Source organism: Microcaecilia unicolor, chromosome 1 (genome assembly GCF_901765095.1).
Source record: "Microcaecilia unicolor chromosome 1, aMicUni1.1, whole genome shotgun sequence".
NCBI lineage: Eukaryota > Metazoa > Chordata > Amphibia > Gymnophiona > Siphonopidae > Microcaecilia > Microcaecilia unicolor.
Genome location: NC_044031.1, coordinates 495,070,199 through 495,082,545, shown reverse-complemented (window position 1 = coordinate 495,082,545; position 12,347 = coordinate 495,070,199). Strand labels below are relative to the sequence as shown.

The window sequence follows — 12,347 nt, the reverse complement described above, 5'->3', positions numbered from 1 at the left end:
TCCTCGGCATCTATGCTGCGCGCCCTTGATCTCGAAACAGAGTGCAAACGGGAATGTCCACCTGTAGAGAATCTTCTCTCTCTTCAGGATCTCTATTACCGGTCTCATAGCTCTACGTGAGTTCAACGTGAATAAAGAGAGGTCCTGGTATATTGCAATTCTCGCCCCATTGAATTCCACTTCGGGGTTCTTTCTAGCTTTCTGCCATATCTGGTCCTTGCAATTATATGAAGAGAAGCGCACCACTATGTCCCGGGGGTTGTTGTCTCGAATTTTCCCCAGCGCTCTATGCGCCCTGTCAATGCCCATTGCAGCTGTATCAAAGTCCTCTCCCATCAACTGGGCACATATATTTCGCACCACCTCCGGTACTGCTTCTCGGTCTTCATTTTCTGGGACACCTCTGAATCTTAAGTTGTGTCTGCGTCCTCGGTTTTCTAGGTCATCTAGTTTATATTGGAATTCCTCCGCCTGTTCCATTAACTTAGCAAGCTGTTTATCCACCTCTTCGTTTTTATCCCCCTGCTCTTCTGCCTTCTCCTCTAAGACTTCCACTCGGCCTCCCAGCTCTTTCAAATCCACGCTCAGAGCGTCCACGTGCTCTAAGATCTCTTCTTTGGAGGCTCTGATTTCGGCGCGAATGGTTTCCAGGCAGCGTGTCAGGTCGGCGGGGATAGCTTGCCCTTGGGCCGCTTCAAGACCCCCGACACCATCTTCCCTCGAAGAAGCCGAACCCGACTCCGATGAGCAGCGTGTTTTGGGGGATGGGGGGCGCACAAGGCCCCGTTCCGCTTGCCTCGTGGCTGGCCTTTCGTGCTCGCGCTGCTGCGCTCCGCTTTTTTTACTCATGGCGCTTTTCCTGGGACGTTCGGCGATCACTTATAGTCCCGTATGCGGTTTTAGAGAGGTTTTTGATTCGGGAAGCACCTTTGAGAGGGTGAGGAGACACGGAGCTCAGAAGTTAAGCTGCCATTCAGCCGCGTGACGTCACTTCCTCTCCCTTCAGTTCCTTTAACAAAATGCAGAGCAGCTGCATATAGATGTTAAAATAGCAAAAAGAATTGAACCTTGTAGAACACCTGTACATACAGGTTGAACATCGCATAACAGACACAAGTATAGATTAAAAAGAATAGCAGACCACACTGACTCGGTGGGGGTGGGGGGGGGAGGCTCTTCTCATACCATGCATAGCACTATTAAATACGATAGAGATGTCCAAGAATATTACCATGATAGGACCTTTGTTTTCCATTGTTTTCCTTCCCAGAGACTTGTTCCGTACCCTTGTCCACTGGCTTGTCCTATCCCACCTGGACTATTGTAGTGGTATCTATGTGGGTTGCCAGGCCTCCTTACTGAAAACTTTCCAAACGGCTCAGAACACCGCGGCGAGGCTCATCCTAAACGAGCGGCGTTTTGCACACGCTGACCCCCTACGCTTTAAACTTCATTGGCTACCTGTACAGGAGCGCATTGCTTTTAAGATCTGCTCCCTAACACATAAAATCATCTATGGGGTTGCCCCGGAATACATGTTCCCCTTGATTGACCTTCCGCCTAGAAATGCCAACCCTGCTGCTCGGTCCTATCTTCACCTCCATTTCCCGAATTGTAAGGGAGTCAAGTATAAGAAAATCTTCGCCTCGTCTTTCCGTTACTGGAGTCCCAAATACTGGAACACGTTACCTCGCCACCTTAAAACTCAAGTGGACCATGCCCTTTTTAAGAAGTTGTTAAAGACATTCCTCTTTGCTAAGACTTATCCCTCAATTTACCATGTTGATTAAAACATCCCTTGTCCCTTACCCTACTTAGTTCACTTTGTTAGTTTCTTCCCCCATGTTTACTTCTTTATGCTTGCCTAAGCTGTTAAGTTTGTACTCTTATGTAATTCTCTGTAAGCCACATTGCGCCTGCATGTGTGGGAAAATGTGGGATATAAGTAACAAATAAATAAATAAATAAATAAATTGTCATCAACCAGTGATCAGAAGTGGAGAGTAATAATACCTGTACTGTAGTTTACTCAAAAACCATACAGATGTTCATTAAAAATACTGCTCTGCTCAAAGATTGTTTCAATTGCTGATGCTTAGTTTACCATTCTTGATGAAATTAACAAATTAACATAACAATTCATGTCTGCTTTGTCTCCTGCTTTTAAAGCAGGACAAATTAAGGCTTTTTTTTAAACAGGAAGATATTAGGCACTCATGAAGACATTGCACTGTGACAGCACACATGATATCATACAAATTGTTTCTTCGCTCTCATGACCAACATTATCAGTAAAGTTGATAATAGGTAATAAATTCTGAATTGGCAAAGATAACTGTTCTCCAGTTATGTTCAAAAATTCACTGTATTCGCATACTATGGGTCGGATTCTATATATGGTGCCCAGTTTTGCACGCCCAAGATGCACGTGCAAATTGTTTGCTTAATGAGCTCAGTGACATCAATAATTGGGAACTAACAACCAATTATTGATGTTAATTGGTACTCACTAATATTTGTGCGCATCTGGCTGTGCGCTACTTCTAATTCCGATAGTGTGTATTTTGAAAGGGGGAATAGCCATGGGAGGCACATAGGCGTGTCAGGGATGTCCAGAAAGTTTGTTCGCATAGTTATAGTATACTGGGTCAGTGCACCTAACTTGGGCGCAGCATTTACCTCAGGTTTCAGCAGGCATAAGTCTGGCATGCAAAGTTGGGCATGAGATCCATGCTTAAGTGCTATTCTGTAAAGAGTGTGTACCCTTTACAGAATATCACTTTGTAATGATTTTTTTACCAGCACCTAATTTTGTGCGCCATTTATAGAATCTGGCCCTCCTCCAGTGATGTTTTTCATTTTAAACAGCAAGCAATCAACAGAATCCTTCCTTGGTATCTACCAGTCACCTTTCACCCTATTTTTTGAACAGAAGTTAAAAATCTGATGGTCAAAAGCAATTTCCCATAGCTTTTTCAGTGCTGTGAGTTCTTGAACTAGTCTCCTTTTCTAGTTTCCTATTTCTTTGTAAATCCAATGCAACCTTCTACTCCTCCCTTGCACCTTCTGTTTTATACTATGTAGCTACTCACATCTGTTGAGAGAGCTCCAAAGCAATTAAGCTGAATCCACTGTATATGTAACTGAGGGCTGATGTAACACACAAGCCCCAGCCCTTAAACTAAAGCATAAGAATATCTCAACCCTACATTTACCAAAACTCCTTTTTTTTTCTTGAAAGAATTGAAAAAATGTCTGAAAATCTTTGCTTACTTGTCTGATAAATTGTTTAGAAGCACCATTGTAAATTTGGACAGGAAATGCATTTTGTGCCAAGCTAATCTTTCTTATGCCTTCCCCCATCAAGTAGGGGACCTACCGGTTCTTTATCCTTGTCACCGGAGAGTTCAAGAGAAATAAAACACACAGACACTCAAGATAAATATATACAGATCAAAGGCCTTTGGTAGAGAGAACTGAGGGTCTCACATAATGGAATTGAGGCCACCTAGAACTGTCTCACAATTCCTCAGGTCCTCTGCTGTTTTATTAAGAATGCATTGTCATAAATTAACTGGTTACATCACAAATCATGGGACACAAACTTTGAAAAAATCAATGCCTAGATTATATTCTGCTTACATCTGCAAGTTCAGGGGTTCAGGGTACTTTCCAAAACTGCTAGTGGTTCTAGTAAAAATCTAACCTTTATAGAAATGAGGAGATATCATACATTATTCTATATTACATCTGCATGCTCAAAACATCTGCATATTTCTCTCTTACTTCCCTATTCCCTTCCAAACATGCGTGTTCTTAGTGACTTCCCAGAATGTGAACAAAACATTCATTACTTAATCTTGTTTAACATGTTAATTCAGCAAATGTCAGCAATCTGTAATTAGGTTAAATACATCTGTCTTGCTCTGTCCTAAAATTATCTCAGTTTCACATTTTTAATGTTTAACTCTTGATATTCCCTTCTGAGCTGAGGGTGCTATCATTTCCATAGTACTTCTTAATATACAGTTTTTATCAATCTTAAAATATGTATTCATTTAAGAGAACCTAGTTTTTAAATCTGTTTTTACTACTTATGCTGAGAGGTGTGGTAGCCATGTTAGTCCACTCTTAAAGGTTATCAATAGAAATCAAACAAAATAAAACATGGAAAAGAAAATAAGATAATACCTTTTTTATTGGACATAATTTAATACATTTCTTGATTAGCTTTCGAAGGTTGCCCTTCTTCGTCAGATCGGAAATAAGCAAATGTGTTAGCAGATAGTATATATAAGAGAAACATCAAAGCATTACTTTGACAGTCTGACAGAGTGGGAGGGTGGGGGTATGCATGGGGACATCAAAGCATTTCATTGATATTCTAACAGGATGGGTGTTGGTAGGTGAGAGGAGGGTAATAAACAGAGAAATACAGCTTTATGTTTTATAATGGGTTAGAAAACCCAGATCCTTATTAAGTCCTGTTTGTTGGGTGTCAAAATATTCAGTCATTCTTATTTCAAAAGTCTTACTTATACATACTTATGCCAAAATTATTTTATGTTACAGGGTTGTTCCTTTAAGCAGCCAATACTATTCTAAACAATAAAAAATGAAGGACACTGATTTTTAAACAATATTGCTACTTGGTTCCTCATTGCTTTAGCTACCTTCCTTGCAGGCAGTGTCTGTGCAAGCTTAAGGTTTTTTAGATTCTATTATGTCCTTCCTAAAAAAAAAAAAAAAAAAAAAAGAATGACCCCAGTTCTTCTCATACTCCACAGGGTACATTGAATGACTTATAGTTCCATTTTTATGTCAAAATATCTTTTATTGAGTTTGAATACCATTGCAAGAGATACAGTAAGTGACTGTAGAAACATAACAGACCATAAGCACAAAAACAATTACAATGCATGTCGGCCAACCTTCAACTACTACGCATTCCCCCCCCCCCCCCCCCCCCCCCGTCTTTTAAAAGTATAAGATTGAAAACATTCCACAATGTCCCGAGGCTTATTATTTCTGGGAGTCCTTAATGCTCTGTGTGCACACTCCACAATAATGTCATCCATACCCGTCAGAGCAAGGGAAGCAAAGTCTGGGTCTCCCATTAAGATTTGATAGGTAGCTTGGACCAGCTCCACACAATTTTCCTCCTCTGTCAGTTCCGGGAGACCCTAGAAACGTACATTAGAGTGCCGGGCTCTATTCTCCAAATCGTCAAATTTGTCCATAATAGCTGCATATTGCACATCTGTGGTATCCAGACGCACTGAAAATGATGCAAGTTGGGAGGAATGGTTTTCAGTAGTTTTTTTTCAGCTTCCTTTACACATGTGCCCAGGTCCTCCATTCCCTCACGCAGATCCTGAATAAGAGCCTTCAGTTCTGCAGCACGTGCTTATGGTATCCTTTTTCAGTGCTTCTTCCAGCGCTGTCAGCATCTGTTTTAAATCCTGCTTTGTGAGGGGGGCACTGGACACTCCCGAGTCTAATTGCACAGAGTCAAGCTCGTTTTTTTTTTTTGGGGGGGTGGAATGGCGAATCCACACCTTCCACCAACGGCGCATGCACATTAGGCCTCATAATGGCGCCGTCATGTTCCGCACTTCGCTGCTTAGCAAAATACTGTTTTATTTCACTGGGATGGCGTCTAGACATTCCTTTTTCAAGTTGTCAAATTCCATGCACTTACCAAAAGTTGCATCACCGTTTGGAGCTTTGGTAGTAGCAGAGATGTGCTGATTACTTGGAGAAAACCCGGAGAGCACAATCAGAGCTTCAAAGTAATTCCATCACTCAGATGATGTCACCATAAGTCTATATTTCCATTTTTTGTATCTTAAAATTCTATTTTAAAAGTAAACCAGTATTTGCTGAGTGTACTAGAGGCGCACCCCATTTGACGAACCTCTGGTTCAGTTGTGTTCCAGGATGCAAATATTGAATGATTTGATGTCCCTTTTGATCTACTAAGTCAAAAAATGTACAGGGGCTGCCATTTTGTGTCAACTTAAGGTTTAACAATCAAATTGCAGGTAATACTTTTTTTTTTTTTTTTTTAATGAACTAGCTTAATACTTAACCAATAAGGGTATCTTGATACTTTGATAAAGATGAGTTGTACTTGAGTATCTCTACTCTGATTGATATGTTAGCCTTGGACTTTTAATTGGATTAAAGTAAGAAATTAAGACTAAGCAGTTTGGATTTATTTTAAATTACTGAGTAGGAAATTATACGGTCAGATTCAGTGAAATTCAGTTTTATATTTTTTTTTTAAAAGTGGGAACAGGGACATAGTTTAGGTCTTATTTTCAGTCTGTAAGCTTATAAAATGGTTGGATCTTGACCAAGCATAATGTAAACCCCCCGTATAATGCTTGAATGCTTCCTGTGAATTTGGTTTGTAAAATCTGTGCATTGATTTGCAGCTTTGATTTTCTACAAGCAGATCTTTGGGAATTGTAGGTGATAATTTTGCAATTGTATTTGCAGTATTGCCTATTTTATAATTAAAAATGCACCTATGTTTTTCAGGTTTTAAACCATTGATCGAAGCGTTCGGCGTAATTCATGGGCCAAAGGAAGAATGCGTTAAGGCTCTGAGGAATGGTCATCTGTTAGGTATTTCACCAGGTGGACTACGGGAAGCACTCTTCAGTGATGAGACTTACACCATTATTTGGGGCAGTCGGAAGGGCTTTGCTCAGGTGGCTATAGATGCAGAAGTGGTGAGTAAACTTACACATATTGCTAAATAGTATTTGCACTTGGAAAAAAATTAATAGTTTTAAACTGTGATTTGTTTTTGTAGAATTAAAGAATGTTGATACTCTGATGCAGAGCCACCCTCAGGGGTGGGGAATAGAAGTGACTGCCCAGTACAGTCATTCTCAAAGCCTGTGAAAAGACAACATTGCAACTTACACTGGTTCCTAGAATAGCCAGTCATGGAGTACCCCCCTAGCCAACCTGGTTTTCAGGATATTCTCATTGACTATTTATAAAATAAAACTGTATGCAGCGGAGGCAATGCATGCAGATTATCTTTGTTGATATCCTGAAGACCAAACTGACTAAGGGGTGCTTCCTGATCAACTTGAGAAACACTATCCTAGAACATCAATCTGCTAGAAAAGCAAAATAAGCTGGACTGCTATGATTCCTATTTATAAACTATATGCTAGCAAAATTCTTCAATTCATACAGAACACAGATTGCCCCTCACTAATAATGGATAATGGACCACAAATTAGAAACCAACTTGAAAACAGGAATCTAAACTCTATGAAGAGTAATTTTGTAACACGCCATTAGGTTGGAAAGTCCAACATGCATTTATTTAAGCCTATTTTAGATTCATAGGTGTTTATATGTCTCTATAATTGCTTCACAAAAATCTGAAGAAATCACAGCTATAATGAAGCTGCTCAGGAGTTGCAGTAAGAACTTCACTTCAACCAACTGGATTGGCCACTGTTGGAAACAGGATGCTGGGCTTGATGGACCTTTGGTCTGTCCCAGTATGGCAATACTTAAGTACTTATGCACTTGAAACTTGGCACATATACACCACAGGTAAGCAAACACACAATAATAAATGTTCTCACAGTGATCCTAAACACTAACACTTCTGCTAATCTCAGTGGTGTAACTTGCTAGTAATTAGTTTGAACCGCAAGATTTGCAACAACCATAAGTACATAAGTATTACCATACTGGGAAAGACCAAAGGTCCATCAAGCCCAGCATCCTGTTTCCAACAGTGGCCAATCCAGGTCAAAAATACCTGGTAAGATCCCAAAAAAGTACAAAACATTTTATATTGCTTATCCCAGAAATAGTGGATTTTCCCCAAGTCCATTTAATAATGGTCTATGGACTTTTCCTTTAAGAAGCCGTCCAAACCTTTTTTAAACTTCACTAAACTAACCGCCTTTACCACATTCTCTGGCAACAAATTCCAGAGTTTAATTACACATTGAGTGAAGAAACATTTTCCCCGATTCATTTTAAATTTACTACATTGTAGCTTCATCGCATGCCCCCTAGTCCTAGTATTTTTGGAAAGTGTAAACAGACACTTCACATCTACCCGTTCAACTCCACTCATTATTTTATCTCTATCATATCTCCCTCAGCCGCCTTTTCTCCAAGCTGAAGAGCCCTAGCTGCTTTAGCCTTTCCTCATAGGGAAGTCGTCCCATCCCCTTTATCATTTTTGTCGCCCTTCTCTGCACCTTTTCTAATTCCACTATATGTTTTTTGAGATGCGGTGACCAGAATTGAACACAATATTCGCGGTGCGGTTGCACCATGGAGCGATACAAAGCATTATAACATCCTCATTTTTGTTTTCCATTCCTTTTCTAATAATACCTAAGATTCTATTTGCTTTCTTAGCCGCAGCAGCACACTGAGCAGAAGGTTTCAACATATCATCAACGACGACACCTAGATCCCTTTCTTGGTCTATGACTCCTAACGTGGAACCTTGCATGACGTAGCTATAATTCGGGTTCCTCTTTCCCACATGCTTCACTTTGCACTTGCTCACATTAAACGTCATCTGCCATTTAGACGCGGAGTCTCGTAAGGTCCTCTTTTTCACAATCCTTCCGTGATTTAATGATTTTGTCATTTAGCAAATTTAATTTCCTCACTAGTTACTCCCATCTCTAGGTCATTTATAAATATGTTAAAAAGCAGCGGTCCCAGCACAGACCCCTGGGGAACCCCACTAACTTCCCTTCTCCATTGAGAATACTGACCATTTAACCATACTCTGTTTTCTGTCTTTTAATCAGTTTTTAATCCACAATAGAACACTACCTCCTATCCCATGACTCTCCAATTTCCTCTGGAGTCTTTCATGAGGTACTTTGTCAAACACCTTCTGAAATCCAGATACACATTATCAACCGGCTCACCTTTATCCACATGTTTGTTCACCCCTTCAAAGAAATGTAGTAAATTGGTGAGGCAAATACCATTTCTGGCACTGGTATCCTTCCCAAATCTTCCTCGGTGAAGACCGAAGCAAAGAATTAATTTAATCTGGCCGCTACGGCTTTGTCTTCCCTGATTGCCCCTTTTACTCTTCGGTCATCTAGCAGTCCAACCGATTCTTTTGCCGGCTTCCTGCTTTTAATATACCTAAAACAAATTTTTACTATGTGTTTTCGCCTCCAACGCAGTCTTTTTTTTCAAAGTCCCTCTTAGCCTTCCTTATCAGCGCTTTGCATTTGACTTGGCATTCCTTATGCTGTTTCTTATTATTCTCATTGTTCAGGCAGTGTAAAACTGATAATATCCTTTTTAAATTAATATATCCAATTCAGCCACAGTTTAACCTTATGCAATTCTGATCAATAGTTCTTATACTTCAAAGAGTACTCATCTTAAGGAAGTTTAGAGTATTGTCAGGCGGGGGATAAATATCTGACATGATTCATGTTTTGCCCAGCTGTTTCAAGGATCTCCCCCTAGAACAAAACAAGTATATCAATTAACCCCTTTTATTCTAATCTCCCCTATATAATATATATATATATATATATATATATATATATATATATATATATATATATATATATATATATATATATATAGTGTGTGTGTGTGTGTGGAGGAGTGGCCTAGTGGTTAGGGTGGTGGACTTTGGTCCTGGGGAACTGAGTTCGATTCCCACTTCTGGCACAGGCAGCTCCTTGTGACTCTGGGCAAGTCACTTAACCCTCCATTGCCCCATGTAAGCCACATTGAGCCTGCCATGAGTGGGAAAGCGCGGGGTACAAATGTAACAAAAATAAAAATAATACTCGACATATGTAGAACTTAAAGCATCGGCTCACTGGTTTCGCTTCTTCCCAGTCAAGATGGCGCCCGTGTTTTTTCATTAGTATTCAAATCTCCCAGTGGACCTCATCACCTAAACTCCACATCTCAGATCCTGGACTAAACTAATGTCACCCACTCAACCTCCAGATTAAGCCCAGTTGGCACCACAGACTGCAATTGGAAAATCCATCTTTGTTCTCTATAATTTAAACATTTCTCCGTTAAGCCACCCTTCTACCACCTGATCTATAACTCTCCAATGGATATCTGGAATGGAATTGGCCCTTGATATCCAATGGTGAAATAAAGGGGCTTGTAAATTTTGTTTAGCAATTCTAGATTTATATCCTGTTAATTAATTCTTATGAATCAGCTACTCCGACCTACATAAATTAGATCACATGGACAAACAATAACATACACTACATTCTGACTACTACACATTATATTGGACCTAGCTGTTATACACTATTGAGTATATGGATTAGTCTGTTCTTCCTCCACAATCGCATATTGGCACCATTGAAAATGCCCACAAGATTCATGTACATACATATCCCCATTTTCCTTAGGTTTTTCAGATTACCCAACAATTACAAATCATCCTCCCCCACTCAAATGCTTTAGTGGGAAACTCTGAAAATATAGAATATAGTTGGACCACATGCCAATGTTTTATGCAAGTCAATGGTTCAGCTGTTGATGTATGAAGTTTAAAATGTATGAAGTTTAAAATGTACAATATGTATGAAGTTTAAAATCCTTCAGTGATGTACATACTCATCGAAGTCGGAGGAATTAGCTCACTGGCCGATTATATTTTAACCAATAAGGATGAAAATTCCCAAATTGTAGCAGAGTGTTGTGTTCAACCAGCTTCCGGTAAAATGAAGTGTACCATTTAGCTTAATAATCCACTATTCATCTTAATAACCCACAGGTCAAGAAATTCGATCTTGGACATGCTGGCTGTCATTGTAAACAGTGTATTCTGATCCAAAGAGTTCAACACACAAATGTAGTAAGTGATTGTGCATCCCCTGTCCATATAAAGCAAATACCATCCAAAATCCTCTTCCACAGGGTCACTGATTTAAACCCACCCCTCTGACTGATAGACATATTGAGTCTCCAGACTATCTACAAACAGGGTAGTTACTGAGGGTGCCAACATAGCCCCTATAGCCACACCTCATATTTTTAATCAAATTCACCCTTGTACCAAAAACTTTTCTCAGTCACCAAACTTGCTAGTTGAGGAAAAATCGCCAAAGAAATTTTCTGAGGCTGTAACCATCTATCCAAAACTTCTGCAATAATCCTGAACACCCCTTTCTGTGAAATGTTCTTGTACAATGAAGTAATGTCCAGTGTAACCATCCAAGATGTCTCCGACAACTGTGGTAAAGATTCCAAAATTCGAAGCAAATGTGATGAATCTTTTGGACTTTGGTCCTGGGGAACTGGGTTCGATTCCCACTGCAGGCACAGGCAGCTCCTTGTGACTCTGGGCAAGTCACTTAACCCTCCATTGCCCCAGGTACAAATAAGTACCTGTATATAATATGTAAGCCGAATTGAACTTGCTATGAGTGGGAAAGCGCGGGGTACAAGTGTAAGAAAAAAAAAAATAAGACTGAACCTTCCTCACTTCCTGCTTAAGAAACACATCAACAAATTTAGACAATGGCTCCACAACTGAAGATTTTGTAGATACTGCGGGGCGACCTCGAGGATTACAAAGAGTCTTATGAATTTTTGGCACAAAATATATTTTAGGTACAGGGTGGTGAAGCTCCACCAGAAACCCTACTTCTTTAGATGTGAGCATACCACTCTGCTGTTTTAAAAATACCAAATTCTTAATATGGACCAGCAGATCTCCAGTCGGATCCATGTTCAGCTTATAATATGATGCATCATCTGCCAACTGGCGAGCGGCCTCAACCTCGTACAGTTCTCGGCTTTGCACCACATTGGCTTCCCCTTTGTCAACTGTCATCACCAGTTGACTGACTCGACGACAGTGGTTAATTTAATGGACAAGTCCCTCTCAGTATCCCAATTATGGGTCTTGGAGCTTGGATTGGGATATGTCCCAACAGTGAAATATGATGCATTTTGCCTATGTATACCTTTTTTTGAATATATATATATATATATATATATTTTTTTTTTTTTTTTGAGGAAATTACAGTTAAAAATTCATTTCCGTGATGATCCTTCATGTCCAGATATTTCTGTATGCAAGCCGGTTTCCAGATGGTATCCACCAGGTGCAGTAAACCCAGTTGTGGCTATCTATAAGGATTTGGTCCTTGAGACCTCACCGAGGTTGAGAAGAATCGAGTGTAATATTGAGATGAGTGGAATCTGACTGGAGATGAAAGAAGAGCTCTTGACAGTTTTGAAGGTATCTTCTGACATGTTGGTGATGAGAGCTGATAAAGGGGGAGCCACTGTGGTGCAAAGCTGGGAAGGTTAATTATTATTTGCCC

The 12,347-nt window shown here is 40.0% G+C and overlaps 1 protein-coding gene across 2 annotated transcripts in view; it reads left to right on the top strand.

Annotated features, from left to right (window-relative positions):
- The window catches only part of TMEM68 (transmembrane protein 68), a 97,642-nt gene that overhangs the window by 34,731 nt on the left and 50,564 nt on the right, over positions 1-12,347 (top strand). For both annotated transcript variants that reach the window (XM_030214506.1, XM_030214498.1), the window contains one exon: positions 6,547-6,740. In XM_030214506.1, the coding sequence (XP_030070366.1) occupies positions 6,547-6,740 (194 nt within the window). The remainder of the gene's footprint in view (positions 1-6,546; positions 6,741-12,347) is intronic.